General features: G+C 41.4%; 1 protein-coding gene across 6 annotated transcripts in view; it reads right to left on the bottom strand.

The window, feature by feature from the left end:
* TRIM37 (tripartite motif containing 37) overlaps positions 1-17,527 on the bottom strand; it is a 124,185-nt gene that overhangs the window by 47,850 nt on the left and 58,808 nt on the right. For all 6 annotated transcript variants that reach the window (XM_050764660.1, XM_050764663.1, XM_050764658.1 and 3 more), the window contains 2 exons: positions 12,795-12,877; positions 2,824-3,018 (listed from right to left, as the gene is read on the bottom strand). In XM_050764660.1, coding sequence (XP_050620617.1) covers positions 2,824-3,018; positions 12,795-12,877 — 278 coding nt within the window. The remainder of the gene's footprint in view (positions 1-2,823; positions 3,019-12,794; positions 12,878-17,527) is intronic.

Here is a 17,527-nt window from a genome sequence, read left to right as displayed (position 1 = left end):
AGAACATGAATTTGAAGTTAATCTGACAAATGTTCACTAAATACGTGTTGAAATAAATACACAGAAAAAAATAAACATCAAAACCTAAGCAGGCCAGGTGCAGTGGCTCACACCTGTAATCCCAGCACACTCCGGGAGGCCGAGGCAGGTGGATCACTTGAGCTCAGGAGTTTTGAGACAAGCCTGGCCAACATCGTGAAACCTGTCTCTACAAAAAATTAGCTGGGATTACAGGGATTCACGCCTATAATCCCAGCTACTCAGGTGGCTGAGGTATGAGAATCACCTGAACCCATGAAACGGAGGTTGCAGTGAGCTGAAATCCCGCCATTGCACTCCAGCCTGGGCAACAGAGTGAGACTCTGTCTCAAAAACAACAACAACAACAACAACAACAACAAAAACAAGCAAACAAACAAAAAAGGACCCAAGCAAGCCTTTTCAATAAAAAGAAAGTCATTATCTTTCTGCACACTAGCTTACCAACATCCCTTCGCTGAAAGGTATTTTCATTTGGCTTCCATGAGTGTTTCTCTTGGTTTTTCTCCTTTCTAAAAGCTCTTTATCTGGCCCATCTTCCTCACACTCACTAAAAACAGATGTTCATCAGGATTATGTTCCTGGCTCTCTTCTTTTAAAATATTCTCAAAATTCTTTTGCAATCTCACACCCTTGGTTTTAATTATCCAGTATCACCTCCAGAAGAATAACTGTCTGTATTCCAGTTTTTTGTTTGTTTGTTTTTTGAGACAGAGTTTCACTCTTGTTGCCCAAGCTGGAGTGCAATGGTGCAATCTCGGCTTACTGCAACCTCCGACTCCCAGGTTCAAGCCATTTTCCTGCCTCAGCCTCCTAAGTAGCTGGGATTACAGGCACCTGCCACAATGGTGGGCTAATTTTTTGTATTTTTAGTAGAGACAGGGTTTCACCATGTTGGCCAGGCTGGTCTCGAACTCCTGACCTCAGGTGATCCACCAGCCTCAGCCTCCCAAAGTGCTGAGACTACAGGCGTGAGCCACTGCACCCAGCTCCAGTTCTTAATTTTTAGCTGTCTACTGGTCCTCTCTAATTTGATGTCACACTGTTATGCCCAACTCAAGATGTTTAAATCAAAAACTTGCTTTTTCTTTCTACTATTTTCCCCAACCTCATTATCATCAGCATTTTATCTATGTTTGAAATGCAGATAATCTCATTTGTATTATTTTTACACAGAAAACTAGTTTTTTGTTTTTTTTTTTTTTTTTTTTTGGAGACGGAGCCTATATCTGTTGCCCAGGCTGGAGTGCAGTGGTGCGATCTCGACTCACTGCAACCTCCGCCTCCCGGGTTCACTCCATTCTCCTGCTGAGTAGCTGGGACTACAGGCGCCTGCCACAACGCCCAGCCAATTTTCTGTGTCCTTGGTAGAGATGGGGTTTCACCGGGTTAGCCAGGATGGTCTTGATCTCCTGATCTCGTGATCCGCCCGCCTCGGCCCCCCAAAGTGCTGGGATTACAGGTGTGAGCCACTGCGCCCGGCCAAAAATTAGTTTTAAACAGAAATCTTACTGTTTAGTTTGCATTTTTCCCAATGAGACTGAATATTTTCAAAAACACGATTTTACCTGTCTATAAAATATACCATTGTATGGTTATGCTGTAATTTATTCAGCTATAACTGTATTGTTGAATATTTTTAAACATCTGATTGTTTTCTCTTTGGAATATACTCCTCAAAGTTAAATTCCAGGTTTAAAGGATATAGATATTTTAAAACTACTGCAAAATTGTCCTTCAAAAAGGTTAAACCAACTTACATATCCACCTATGGAATCAGAACCTGTCTGTTTCACTGGGCCTTTGCAAACACTACTTGTCATTTAAGTAAAACTTTATATAAAGCATACTTGGCGCACACGTAAAAGGCAACTATTTCATAACCTGAAGACAGTCTTTTAAACTGAGGATCCAGACTTTCAGGAAGTATATCTGGCTCCTAGGAATGAAGAAGCCTAAATAATCTGGACTCCATGTCTCTACACCAGTAGAGGAGCTCTATTTCTCTGTTACTTACACAGAGGTTCTGCCTTGGACTTTGATTGAAAAATGAGTTCTCTTGCCTTAAAACTGCATCAAAATCAGAGTTCTAAATCATTGATTTGATGTATATAATACTATTGTTTAAGAAGGTAGAAAAATATTTGTCATATATTTTTGAATATACTGAATATACTTTAGAAAGCATTCCAACAAAAATGGTTTTTAAAATGTAGTTTTTAAAGGCAAATCCTTAGTTGTCCAAAATGACTCTATCCCTGAGTTTTAAAAAGCCCATGTTTGACTATACAAATCTCCATTTTATTATAGTAACACAAATTAATTTCCATTTAACAAATAACCTTTGCACAGAAAGCATTGCTGCCAACTGGTGTACATTTTTAGGCTATTGAACATTGAAGAATGAGTAAGTCACCTTTTTCTATGTTCAATTTAGATACAGTTCCACTTGGAAGTAAGGGAATTCACGAAGCCTGACCAAAAAAAGTCCATTCACAAAGAAGATAACTGTATTTCATATGGATCAAACTATCAGGCAAAATCTGAGTAGCAAAATCATAAAAAACCTTCTTGTGGGCATTTTTACTTTGTTTTTGCACAAATCACCTTTGAACAGTAATTTAAAAATTAATTTAGTTGATATAAATATCATTTTTAGGGTATACAATGAAAAACACAGAAATATACCATGTTCCACACATAGCTGAAATATTTAAATGAAAATCCAAGAGTTCTTTCAGACAGCCACAGAAAAAAAGGAAATTATCACTGGTATTATTTTACCTGTGGGCTGCAGAAGTGAAGCAGGTGGGCGAGGTTGTAAGCCCCACAAATTTTCTATACTGCTCCGGTCCTTAAGGTCCAACAAATGTATTAAAATTAATGGATCAATGTCTAGTAAACTACTGGTAGCAGCAGAGCATAAATGTGTTCTTCTTGATATTCTACTACTGGAACCCACATAGCCATGGTTACTACCTGCAAAAGAGGTGTAGAAAATGTATGATATACGTATCTGCACAAATTTAGCTATATTTAAATGAAAAAATGAACTGGTTAACATTATATGAATACTTGTCTATGGACCTATCTCTTAGGAGTTCAGGTTCATGATAAGAAGCAGAAAGAAGGAACCAGATGGCCAGAGAGTTGTACACTAGCACAGTGATTGAGTGGTGGCCTCATTAGTACTTAAAACTCAGAAGCAAGCATCAACCCCATCCTGAGCCCTAGAAAAAAAAAGATGACAATGTGTACAATGTGCACAATCGGAGGGATGAGGGGTGAGGGTGAGGAGGAGATTATATCCCGTGACCACCTGGTTTTAGACGAAAGACGACAAATTCCCATAGTATAACAGATTACAGAGTATTAGACACCAAAATAGGAATCTCATCCAAGTCTCTGGACAGCAAAATGTACAGGTCATGACGGTTTGGTAGACTTTTTCTACTTTGATTAAATAATGGGGTACAATTTGAAGTTTTCGGACTGTCATGTTAATGACTGATGCATATTACAGACATCTGTAAGCAGATATTATGCCTATACCCCTATACTGGACTATGCTCTTTAAGCCAAGAAAAGCATCTGACTTTTCTCTAGCACCTAGTTATAATGCATAGCAAATACCAGGTATGGAAATGTTGCTTAAAACTGACCTTCTTCAATAAAGCTGTTTAAATATATTCTAAAGAGAACATTTTTTAAAAATGCTACATGCAGGAAAGTAGATAATATAAAATATTAAAAAGTCAGGTTCTGACTACTCATGAGTATTTCAGAGAGATCCAGAAGGATATAACTTAGGAGGAAAGCTCCATTATTCAGAAGCTTCAAGCCAATTAATAATTTATGCTTTTCACATCCTCATGTTCTCACTGTCTCCCACTTCTATCTCCTCTTCTAAGGATTATTATCTCACTGACAGTTTTTCTTCCCAGCCTCCGTAAACACTGCAATTCCTATTAAATAACAGAAAACGATTTCCCCTTCACATTGAACAAAAACAAAAACAAAACACTTCATTTTTTTTTGAGATACAGTCTCACTGTTGCCCAGGTTGGAGTGCAGTGGCCCGATCTCCGCTCACAGCAACCTCCGCCTCCTGGGTTCAAGCGATTCTCCTGCCTCAGACTCCCGTGGCGGAGACTACAGACATGCACCACCACACCCGGCTAATTTTTGTATTTTCAGTAGATACGGGGTTTCATGGATGGTCTGGATCTCCTGACCTAGTGATCCACCCGCCTCAGCCTCCCAAAGTGCTGGGATTACAGGCGTGAGTCACCGCACCCAGCTGAAAACTGTTTTTACCTCTTTTCTTTTACTAAGGAATTCCCAAATTGGGTTGTATGTCAGTCACCTGAAGGAGTTTTTAAAATTACATCCTAGATCTACTGAATAAGAATACTGGGGGTAAGAGGCTGGGTGCAATGGCTCACGCCTGTTATCCCAGCACTTTGGGAGGCCGAGGTGTGTGGATCACCTGAGGTCAGGAGTTCAAGACCAGCCTTGCCAACATGGAGAAACCCCATCTCCACTAAAAGTACAAAAAAATAGCCAGGTGTGGTGGCAGGCACCTGTAATCCCAGCTACTCAGGAGGCTGAGGCAGGAGAATTGCTTGAACCTGAGAGGCAGAGGTTACAGTGAGCCAAGATCACACCACTGCACTCTAATGTGAGTGACAGAGTGAGGCTCCATCTCAAAAAAAAAAAAAAAGGATACGGGGGTGAGATCCAGGACTTATTCCCAAAAAGCTAGTCAGACTATTCTTACGTATAGCAAGCCCAGTAGCCCAGTGAATGGAGTTTACCGCCCTAATATCTGGTTCTCCTTTAAAAACGGAAGTTGCTCATTCTTCCATGTTAAATGCACTTACAGTAGAGAAAGCAGTGTCTCCTGTTTCTCACTGCTTTTTCAGGCCATTATTCTCACGACTGAACAATAACTTTTTTTTTCCCCCTGTGGGTATGACCTTTGGCTACTCCCCTTTCAAATGTTCCCACCTTTCTTTTCTTTTTTTTTTTTTTTTTTGAGACAGTCTCGCCTCCCAGATTCAAGTGATTCTCCTGTCTCAGCCTCCCTCGTAGCTGGGATTACAGGCATGCGGCACCACACCTGGCTAATTTTGTATTTTTAGTAGAGACGGTGGTTTCTCCATGTTGGTCAGGCTGGTCTTAGAACTCCCGACCTCAGGTGATCAGCCCGCCTTGGCCTCCCAAAGTGCTGGGATTACAGGGAGGAGCCAGTGTGCCCGGCCTATGTTCCCACCTTTCTACCCACTATCAAATTTCCCCACAGGCATCAAAGACTGGGTTGGCATCGATTTCAGTTTCTCTCTTTCCAAGCTATTCTGTGTGTCTCATATATAAATGTACAGCCCAATGAATACTCATAAAGTGATCACACCCAGATGAAGAAATAGATCATCAGTACCCCAGAACCCCCTCCTATGCCTCCTAAAATTGCTCACTACTCCTACTCTACAAAAGTAATCTTCATTCTAACTTAATTTACAGATTGGTTTTGCCTGTTTGTATTTATGTAAAAGTAACAGAGTATGCTCTTATGCTCTTCTTCTTTGGTCAACATTATTCATGAGATTCATCTATATGGCTGTATATAGGAGTAGCTTATTCATTTTCTTTAAAAAAAAATTTTTTTTAATATTCTTTTTAAACATTTTTCTCTTTCTCTTTTTTTTTTTTTTTTTTTTTTTTTGAGACAGAGTCTTGCTTTGTCACCCAGGCTGGAATACAGTAGTGCAATCTTGGCTCACCACAACTTCCACCTCCCAGGTTCAAATGATTCTTATGCCTCAGCCTCCCGAGTAGCTGGGATTACAGGCATGCGTCATTTCACCCAGCTAATTTTTTCTATTTTTAGTAGAAATCAGGTTTTGCCATATTGGCCAGGCTGGTCTTGAACTCCTGGCCTCAAGTGACCCACATGACTCAGCCTCCCAAAGTGCTGGGATTACAGGCATGAGCCACTGCCTCATTTTCATTATTACTGTGCAGCATCAGTTTATGAATATATCCAATTTATTTCTCTATTCTATTAGAAAACAATTTGGGTTGCTTCTAGCTTTTGGCTATTAAGAATAAAGCTATGCAGCCAGGCACAGTGGCTCACGCCTGTAATCCCAGCACTTTCAGAGGCCGAGGCAGGTGGATCACGAGGTCAGGAGTTCAAGACCAGCCTGGCCACGATGGTGAAACCCCATCTCTACTAAAAATACAAAAATTAGCCAGCCGTGGTGGAGGGTGCCTGTAATCCCAGTTACTTGGGAGGCTGGGGTAGAACTGCTTGAACCCGGGAGCAGAGGTTGCAGTGAGCTGAGATCACGCCACTGCATTCTAGCTTGGGCGACAGAGTGAGATTCAAAAAAAAAACAAAAAACAAAACAAAACAAAAAAAAAACTATGCTTCTGAAGTTCACATAGGAAAAAAAAAACCTCATAAAAAGACAAACGGATCAGTGACAGGTTCTTCTTCTCCATTTGTGCCAAGTGATATGAATCTTGCTAAAATGTCACACTGATATACTTGAGTTCATTACAGCATACTGCCTGTATGCATTATCATGACACTCAAGGCCCTATTACAGTCTAGTCCTCAACTACCTTTCCAGAATATTCTACATTTTCACCTCCTTTATTTTGTTATAAATTACATACTGATATTTACAATCACAAAATCTTGTAATGATCAGTGCTGGATTTTCATTTAAAAATTATGCTCATTCATTTTTCTAACATCTGTGGGCCAGGTGCAATAGCTCACGCCTGTAATCCCATCACTTTGGGAGGCTGAGGCAGGAGGATTGAGGCCAGAAGTTGGAGACCAGCCAGGGCAAGAGAGAAAGACTCCGTCTCTACAAAAAATAATTAGTTGGGTGTGGTGGCATCTGCAGACGTCTTCTTATGAGAACTGCTTTTAGTTTATTCAGTTATTTGAATTTAAGTGAAAGATAATTTATGTTGGCCGGGCGCGGTGGCTCAAGCCTGTAATCCCAGCACTTTGGGAGGCCGAGACGGGCGGATCATGAGGTCAGGAGATCGAGACCATCCTGGCTAACATGGTGAAACCCCGTCTCTACTAAAAAAAATACAAAAAACTAGCCGGGCGTGATGGCGGGCGCCTGTAGTCCCAGCTACTTGGGAGGCTGAGGCAGGAGAATGGCGTAAACCCGGGAGGCGGAGCTTGCAGTGAGCTGAGATCAGGCCACTGCACTCCAGCCTGGGCAACAGAGCGAGACTCTGTCTCAAAAAAAAAAAAAAAAAAAAAAAAATTTATGTCAAAAAACATTTGTGCTGAAAAGGTTGTAAATATCATTCTAATCCAGATTATTGCCTCACTGAATCCAGTGAGTAGGAAAAATCCAGTTTGTATTTGCTGGTTGTGCGCATGTGTGTGTGTGTTAAGAGACAGGGTCTTGCTCTGTCACCCACGCTGGAGTACGGTGGCGCAATCATGGCTCACTGTACCCTCGAACTCCTAGGCTCAAGCGATCCTCCTGCCAGTCTCCCAAGTAGCCAGGACTACAGCCACCTGAGTCAATAAATATTTCTTGTTTCAAGCTATCTCCTTATTTAATACGGTCTATAAAATGAGATTAAGTAAACATTTAACTTTATACCTAGCTTTTATATAAGCCCAACCACCTCCTTTTTAACGCATAACATAACATCGTAATTCTCTAGATGACATAACTTTTTAGACAATTGTATAGTTCTAAAACATTAACCAGGCCTGGCACAGTGGCTCACATCTGTAATCCCAGCGCTTTGGGAGGCAGAGGTGGGTGGATCACTTGAGGTCAGGAGTTTGAGACCAGCTGGCCAGCATGGTGAAACCCCATCTCTACTAAAAATACAAAAAAGCCAGGAGGGAATGGTGATGCATGCCTGTAGTCCCAGCTATCTGGTAGGCTGAGGTAGGAGAATGGCCTGAACCCAGGAGGCAGAGGTTGCAGTGAGCTGAGATCGTGCCACTGCACTCCACCCTGGGCAACAGAGCAAGACTCCGTCTCAAAAAACAAAAAACAAAAAACACATAAACCATTCGAGGCTTGAAATGGACCTTCATAATAAGCATATAACAAAAAAGCAGGCCGGGCACGGTGGCTCAAGCCTGTAATCCCAGCACTTTGGGAGGCCGAGACGGGCGGATCACGAGGTCAGGAGATCGAGACCATCCTGGCTAACATGGTGAAACCCCGTCTCTACTAAAAAAATACAAAAAACTAGCCAGGCGAGGTGGTGGGTGCCTGTAGTCCCAGCTACTCGGGAGGCTGAGGCAGGAGAATGGCATAAACCCGGGAGGCGGAGCTTGCAGTGAGCTGAGATCAGGCCACTGCATTCCAGCCTGGGCAACAGAGCGAGATTCCGTCTCAAAAAAAACCAAAACCAAAACCAAAAAAAAACCAAAAAAGCATTTCCACACTCTGCCCACTGTCACCCCGATCTAGCTTTTTCATTGCCTTGGTTTAAAAAGCTTTTTACTGGCTGGGCGTGGTGGCTCACGCCTGTAATCCCAGTACTTTGGAAGGTCAAGGAGGGCAGATCACGAGGTCAGGAGATCAAGACTATCCTGGCTAACACAGTGAAACACCGTCTCTGCTAAAAATACAAAAAGTTAGCTAGGCGTCGTGGCGTGCGCCTGTATTCCCAGCTACTCGGGAGGCTGAGGCAGCAGAATGGTGTGAACCCAGGAGGCGGAGCTTGCAGTGAGCCAAGATCATGCCACTGCACTCCAGCCTAGGCTACGGAGCGAGACGCCATCTCAAAAGAAAAAAAAAAGCTTTTATTTTAGTATAGTTTTAGGTTTACAGGAAAGATAAAAATACAGACAGTTCCTATAAAACCCAGACCCAATTTCCCCAATGTTAATACCTTTCATTACTATGGTATATTTGTCACAACTAATGAACCAATACTGATATATTATTAACTAAATCCTATTGAGATTTTAGTAGTTTTCCCCTAATGTTCTTTTTCTGTTCAGAGTCTCACCTAGAGTATTGAAATACATTTAGTTGCTCCTGTCTTTTTAGACTCTTCTGGTCTATGACAGTCTCTCAGATTTTCTTTATATCTGAAAAGTATGTCAAATATTTTGTAGAATGTTCCTCAATTAAGGGTATGACTTTTTCCCTCATGATTAGATTGTCTGTGGGTTTTTAGAGAGGGAAGATACTACAGATATAAAGTACCATTCTCAACATATCAACATGACTTATCACTTAAAATACTATCAACATGCTATCAACATGACCTATCACTTACAATACTAAATTTAATCACCTGGGTAGGTAATGTTTGCCAAGTTTCTCTACTTTGAAGTTGTTTCCCCCTTTTGAAACTGTACTCTTCAGAAGCAAGTAACTAAGCATAGCCTACAGTTAAGGAGTAGAAGTTATATTTCATCTCCTTGAGGAGGGAGTATTTAAATAATTTGGAATTCTTTTGTATGTATACTGTCATATTCTAGCTAATTGTTCATAAATCCACTCACCTTTATGTTATAAATTACTTAGTGTTGTATTTTCCAGGTAGGCATGATATTTAACAAATTTGTGCCAAATATATAAATTTCCCAAAGCATATAATAAAAATAAACTGGTTCATTATTATGTCTTCAACATATAGAATTCAGTGCCTGAATTATTAAAGAACATTCAGAATTATAACACAGGTTCCATAAGAACAGGAATATCTTGTTATTCAATATTGTATCTCTAGATAGTAAAACTGTACACAGTTCAAGTGCTCAGTAAATATTTTATGAATATATAATTCAAAAATGTAAACTCTTCTTTACCCTAAGTGTATATAAATGTTATATACAAGAATTTCCCTACCACACAGTTTAAGAGAGGAAAGAATGGACCTAACTAAAAGAAAACACACAAAGCTGAAAAGTCAGTCAGTCAGTAAGACTTAATGCTATGCCAGACAGGGATTAAGTCACATGCTCCCTATACTTAAAGAATAAACTACATTCTAACTCCAAACAGGGTTTCTTCTTTTTTCTAGAAGCTAAGCAAGCACTGGCCTCAAGATAAGCAATATTGAAACAATTGCAGCTTACTGACTGCCAGATGCTGACTGACTCACTCCCCGTTCTACAAGCCATAACTACAGAGCTTTCATTGGACAAAAGACTGATTTCAGTAACTTTCTCCTGTTAAGAGTCCCCAACCATGGACTGGTTCTGGCCCGTATACAGAGGTTGAGCATTGAGTCGTTGTGTCGTTGGTTTTACCTTTGTGTCGTTGGTTTACCTTTTGACAACAGGGCCTAATTGTAATGCATTTAAATGTTCAATCCCCAGTCCAAAGTAAACATGAAATGCATGTAACATGCATGTTTGTCTACTATGCATGCATGTGTTCCCCTCTTCATGATATTCACAGCTCCTCCTATACCCTGTTGAATCCATTTAGTTGTACTTGGACAACTTATTCATTATCAATTCCTATGTTACCCTTCCCTCCTGCAAAGTGCCTGCTTTTAGTCTTTACCAGAGGCTATACTTCACAGCTTGTCAGGATGGCCAGTCTTTATAAGAATTAAAGCTTTCTCTCTAAATCTGTAGATCTTGTGATTCTTTGAAGTTCCTCCTGACTAAAGATGACACAGAGGAATGAGAGAAGTAAGACTAAGGAAACAAACAGGAATCCAGACATAAAGGAATTTATGTGCCATGTTAACAAGTTTGGACTTTATCCTATAATAAATATAATCCTTAAAGAGTTTTTAAGTAGAGAAATAACATGATTAGATATTATTTTTCATTATTTTTATTTCTTTTTTTGAGACAGGGTCTCACTTTGTTGCCTAGGCTGGAGTACAGTGGTGCTATCTCAGCTTACTGCAGGCTCCGCTTTCTGGCTCAGGTGATCCTCCCACCTCAGCCACCCAAATAGCTGGGACCACAGGCAGCAATTTTGCCACCACATCTGGCTAACTTTTTTGTATTTTTTGTAGAGACAGGGTTTCACCACGTTGCCCAGGCTGGTCTCAAACTCCTGGACTCAAGCAATGCACCCACATCAGCCTCCCAAAGTGCTGATATTACAGGTGTGAGTCACCAAGTCTGGCAGAGAAGTAACACGATTAGATATTAATCAGAAAGAAAAAAACACCCTCATTCTGAATCCATGCTGTAAAAATGGATTCATGCTGTAAAAATGGAGGGGAACAATAATAAATACAAAGAACCCAGGTGAAAGGCTGTTGTGAAAGACAGAGGCCTAGACTAGGAATGGCAAAGGAGTGGGAGTATCAAATGAATTTACGCACGATTTAGGAGACAGAACCAACAGATCTTGGTAATACACTAAAGGTAAACTTTTAGGGAGAGGAAGAAGTAAAGAATGTATAGCACTATCAATCAGGGTAGCTACTGCTGACAGGCAAGCTGGCAGATGAAAAGACAGTAATTTGTGTTTGGGAGGTGCTAAGTCACACCAAGATAAGGGTTTGGAAATTACTGGAAAGTCAAAGGCTAAAGAAAGAACTTGAAGAGTAATCAGTATATAGATAGTAACTGAAATACAGGTGTGGATACGATTACCCAGGATTAAAGTCAGGAGTAGAAAGAATATAGGGCTTAGGTTGGAGTTGAAATGGTGAGGACTAGTATTTAGAAGTCTTTAGTTATCCAAGCATATTAAGAGTATGCCAGTGTTGGCCAGGCGCAGTGGCTCACGCCTGTAATCCCAGCACTTTGGGAGGCCAAGGCGGGCGGATCATGAGGTCAGGAGATCGAGACCATCCTGGCTAACACAGTGAAACCCCGTCTTCACCAAAAATACAAAAAGTTCTCCGGGCGTGGTGGCGGGTGCCTGTAGTCCTAGCTACTCCGGAGGCTGAGGCAGGAGAACGGCGTGAGCCTGGGAGGCGGAGCTTGCAGTGAGCCGAGATCGCACCACTGTACTCCAGCCTGGGCAACAGAGCGAGACTCCGTCTCAAAAAAAAAAAAAAAAAAAAAAAGAAGAAGAATATGCCAGTGTTCACACTGAGGAGAACATGGGTAAAACAGAAACAGTAGAAAGCTAACTTTTAATTACTCTAGCCAAGATTCACTCCTTAATTAAATAGATCCGAGAACACACAAAAAAAGTACTCATTATACAAGTCAGTTCTTCCCAGGAGAAGCAGTGTAGTTTGGGAGAAAAATGCTGGGTCCACAAACCCAGGACAATCTGGAGTTCTAGTCTGGTTGTACTAACAACCAGCTATATGACCAGGCAACTAAAAACCATAAAATGAGCTCTTTAAGATCCTTTGTAAGTCTAAGAGTCAATTATTCCATTGAGATCATTCTATAGTCCAGGAAGATATACAAATAAGACTTTATATCAGAAAACAGTATAAAATATAAGCATGGGATACAGACAAAACTGGGGATTCAATTACTCTCATTTACTAAATTGCTAAAAGTTGGCAAGTTGCTGTAATTTCTCTATCCATCGGTGAATGTACCACCAGAATTTTATTAATATAAGGCATATAAAGTGCTTCTCACAGTGCCTGGTACATAAGAACATTTTTTAAATGGTAGCTATTATTATTAAGTATCTTTAGTAATGAACTCTAAAAAATCCATATTACAAGATGTAGCACTTCCAACACCACGAACCATGTACAAGCAGTGGCTACCACCTATTTAAAATATAATACGGTCAGAGAAGAGCAGGGAGAAAAAAGAATGGCTTGGAGGCAGTGGGTGACCTCATTACCTGCAGGTCCTGCAGCTGCATCTTCCATGAGTTCTCCCTCTTCTAATTCCATGTTGTTATATTCCACATCATTTTCTCCAGACCTAAGAATATACAAAATCCATCATTCATATAGAGCGATACAATAAACGTTTTTCACACCTCAACAAATTTTATGATATGCAGATTTTTCTGTGAAATAAGATATTTCTAAATACAAAAAGGAGAAAGATTTTTTGTCACTATCCAAATTTAAGTAGTGGTAATGTTATTGTTTAAACAACCTTCAAAAAATATCGGCCAGGCACGGTGGCTCACGCCTACAATCCCAGCACTTTGGGAGGCTGAGGCGGGCGGATCACAAGGTCAGGAGATTGAGACCATCCTGGCTAACACAGTGAAATTCCCGTCTCTGCTAAAAATACTAAAAATTAGCTGGGCTTGGTGGCGGACACCTGTAGTCCCAGCTACTCAGGAGGCTGAATCAGGAGAATGGCATGAACCCAGGAGGCGGAGCTTGCAGTGAGCCAAGATTGCGCCACTGCACTCCAGCCTGGGGGACAGAGCGAGACTCCATCTCAAAAAAAAAAAAAAAAAAAAAAAAAAATCAGCCATTTCTTCTTACAAAGCTAAGAAAAAAAAGGAATTAAAAAAAATATATATCAAGGCCAGGTATGGTGGCTCACACCTGAAATCCCAGCACTTTGGGAGGCTAAGGTGGGCGGATCACCTGAGGTCAGGATTTCGAGACCAGCCTGGCCAACATGGCAAAACCCTGTCTCTCCTAAAAATACAAAAATTAGCTGGGTGTTGTGGTGGGTGCCTGTAATCCCAGCTCCTCAGGAGCCTGAGGCAGGAGAATCGGTTGAACCTGGGAGGTGGAGGTTGCAGTGAGCCCAAGATTGCACTACCGCACTCCAGCCTGGGCAACAGAGCGAGACTCTGTCTCAAGAAGGACAGGACAGGACAGGACAGGAAAGGAAAAGAAGATTAAAAAAAAAAGAACTGTGTCAGGCAAAAAAAAAAAAAGAAATAAATGAAACACTAATAAATCTAAGAACCACTGTTAGAAGAAATTCCAGCTTCTGAGAACTGGTAGCTTAATGGTAATAAATTAGGCTTAAAATATTACAATTTAATATCCAAAAAAAAAAGGCCCAAATTACTGTTTATGACTAAATACTATTTTTCCAAAAATAAAATTTCAGAAAAGAGGGTACTGACTAGGCCATACAAAGTCTCTCATATTAAAAAACACTCACTATTACTTTATTTTAAACAACAAAGTACTATTTGAAACAGTACCAATCAATGATAGTCTTGGATATTTAAGGAAATCTCAAGATAAGCATCCAGCTTGACAATGTAAGGAGCTCTGCAGATCTGCTCGTTAGTCAAACTGGTGACAATTACTTTAAAAACAACCACTTAACGACTCTGGAAATGGTCCCAAGGGTATACAGCAAATGAAGAAACATCTACTCAAAAAAATCTATAAAACCTGGGTAAGACAAGTGGGTATCCGCAGGATTTGAACCAAGACCACTCCGCTTCCTAACTTGGCGTTACAGAAATTCCACTCCAGATTGGTGCAGTGAAGAACATAGGCCTCCCACTTCCCAAGCTTCCAAGAGGAGGGCTATATTCCTAGGAGTGGCAAGATATCTCCATTTCTCATTCTGCCCCCAGCTACCTATTGCTGATGCTATAGTACAGGCACACACCGCCAAGACATGGAGACTCCCTTCTGCTGAGACCCACTTGTGGAATAGAGGCTCTACTTGGATGCAGCACGATGAGAATACTGGGGCCCAGATCATCCCTGTCCCAGCTTATTCATAAGGTGGAGGTCCCAAGCCTGAAAAGGAAAGAACTAAGGCTACTGTCCCCAACATCCAGTTAACTCAGCTTCTAAAGTAAGGGAGGTATACTTTTATCCTCACTGCAACTTCAAAGTTTTGGCTCAGAGATTTTGCCTACAGGGAGAAGCAGAGACACATACAACACTCAGAGAAACATACAACACTATTAACAGCATCAACAAAATACAGTTGGCCTTCTATATCTGTGGGCTCTGCATCTGCACATTCAACCAACTGTGGATCAAAAATATTTTTTAAGGCCTGGTGCAGTGGTTCATGCCTGTAATCTCAGCACTTGGGGAAGCCGAGGCTGGAGGACTGCTTGAGCCTAGGAGTTCGGGGCCAGCCTAGAACAACATAGTAAGGCCATAGTGAGACCCCATCTCTACAAAAAATTTAAAAATTAGCCAGGTGTGTTGGCAAGCACCTGTAGTCCTAGCTACTTGGAAAACCGAGGTGGGAGGATCACTTGAGCCCAGGAGGTCGAGGTTGCAGTGAGCTGTGATCACAACACCACTGCACTCCAGCTTGGGTGACAGGGCAAGACCCTGTTTCAAAAAATAAAGTTGGCCGGGTGCGGGGGCTCACGCCTGTAATCCCAGCACTTTGGGAGGCCGAGGCAGGTGGATCACCTGAGACCAGGAGTTTGAAACCAGCTTGGCCAACATGGCAAAACCCTGTCTCTACTAAAAATACAAAAAATTAGTCAGGCATGGTGGCAGGTGTGTATAATCCCAGCTACTCAGCAGACTGAGGCAGGAAAACCACTTGAACCCGGGAGGTGGAGGCTGCAGTGAGCTGAGATTGTGCCATTGCGTTCCAGCCTGGGCGACAAGAGCGAAACTCCATCTTAAAAAAAATAAATAAAACAAAACAAAATAAAGCCATGCACAGACTTTTTCCCCTTGTCATTATTCTGTATACTATAGAGCATAACAACATAGCATTTACATTGTATTAGGTATTATAAGTAATCTAGAAATGATTTAAAGTATAGGGGAGGATGTGTATAGGTTATATGCAACTACTCTGCCATTTTATATAAGAGACTTGAGCATCCTCAGATTTTAGTATCCAAGGAGGGGTCCTAGAACCAATACCACAAGGATACTGAGGGACAACTGTACTAGCAAACAGAATCCAGCAACATATAAAAAGAATCATGAGCCAAGCGTGATGATGCACACCAGTAGTCCTAGCTACTAGGAAGGCTGAAGCAGGTGGATCACTTGAGGCCAGAGTTCAAGGTTACGGGGAGCTATAATCATGCCACAGTACTCCAGCCCGGCCACAAAGCAAGATTTTCTTAGGAAAAAAAAAAATTTCTGGGTGTAATGGCTCACACCTGTAATCCCAGGCCAAGGCAGGCGGATCACGAGGTCAGAAGATCGAGACCATCCTGGCTAATACGGTGAAACCCCGTCTCTACTAAAAATACAAAAAATTAGCCAGGCGTAGTGGTGGGTGCCTATAATCCCAGCTACTCAGGAGGCTGAGACAGGAGAATCGCTTGAACCTGGGAGGCGGAGGTTGCAGTGAACCGAGATCATGCCATTGCACTTCAGCCTGGGTGACAGTGTGAGACTCTGTCTCAAAAAAAAAAAAAAAAAAAAAAAAAATTACACACTATGACCAAGTGGGATGTGTCCCAGGAAGGCAAGCTTGGTTTAAAAATCCAAAAATCGCCAGGCGCAGTGGCTCACACCTGTAATCCCAGCACTTTGGGAGGCTGAGGTGGGAAGATCACCTGAAGTCAGGAGTTCAAGACCAGCCTGGCCAACGTGGTGAAACCCCATCTCCACTAAAAATACAAAAAAAATAGCCAGGCGTGGTGGTATGTGCCCGTAATCCTTGCTACTCGGGAGGCTGAGGTGGAAGGATCACCTGAACCCAGGAGGTGGAGGTTGCAGTGAGCCAAGATCGTGACACTGCATGCCAGCCTGGGTGACAGAGCAAGACTCCATCTCAAGAAAAAAAATTTATCCACATTAATGATATTCATTAATTAGTTCATCAATAGGGCAGAAGGGAAAGCTCTTCCTTAAATTGCAACTAATGAATAAGAAATAATGGAATTAGAAAAACACCACTTGGCAATCAACACAGTAACCTTTTTCAAGCAACACTCATCAAGGGGTGTCAAAATTCACAGGAAAAAGTAGGAAGAAAAATATGATATTTACAGTCCCATACACAAGATACTTATTAATTATAAAGGAAAAAGTAGTAATTTTGGAGTGCAGAAATCTGGCGGATGCTACCTCAACCAAGTGATCAAAATTAACCACAAGTAATGGGACATATTGACATCATGCTCCACTCCCACATGATGCAGTGAAAAGGATACATTATCATTTCCGTAGTATCCCTGCCAAAACTGTGTAATCTCTATCTAATCATGAGGAAACTTCAGACTAATCCAAATTGAGGGACTTTCTACAAAATAAACTATTCTGTATTTCTCAAAAAGTATTAGTCATAAAAAACAATTTTTTTTTTTTTTTTTGAGACAGTCTCGCTCTGTTGCCCAGGCTGGAGTGTAGTGGTGCGATCTTGGCTCACTGCAAGCTCCGCCTCCTGGGTTCATGCCATTCTCCTGCCTCAGCCTCCCGAGTAGCTGGGACTACAGGCACCCGCCACCACGCCCGGCTAATTTCTTTTTGTATTTTTAGTAGAGACGGGGTTTCACTGTATTAGCCAGGATGGTCTCGATCTCCTGACCTCGTGATCCACCTGCCTTGGTCTCCCAAAGTGCTGGGATTACAGGTGTGAGCCACCGCGCCCAGCCGAAAAACAAATTTCTAAAAAAGTAACCCAGATGGAAGATAACTAAATCGATTTAACAACTAAATGTAATGTGATCCTGACAAAGGACATTACTGGCAAATTTTT

This window comes from Macaca thibetana, chromosome 16 (genome assembly GCF_024542745.1).
Source record: "Macaca thibetana thibetana isolate TM-01 chromosome 16, ASM2454274v1, whole genome shotgun sequence".
NCBI classification, from domain to species: Eukaryota; Metazoa; Chordata; class Mammalia; order Primates; family Cercopithecidae; genus Macaca; species Macaca thibetana.
The sequence above is the reverse complement of the archived record's forward strand: the minus strand, read 5'-3'. Positions and strand labels throughout refer to the sequence as shown.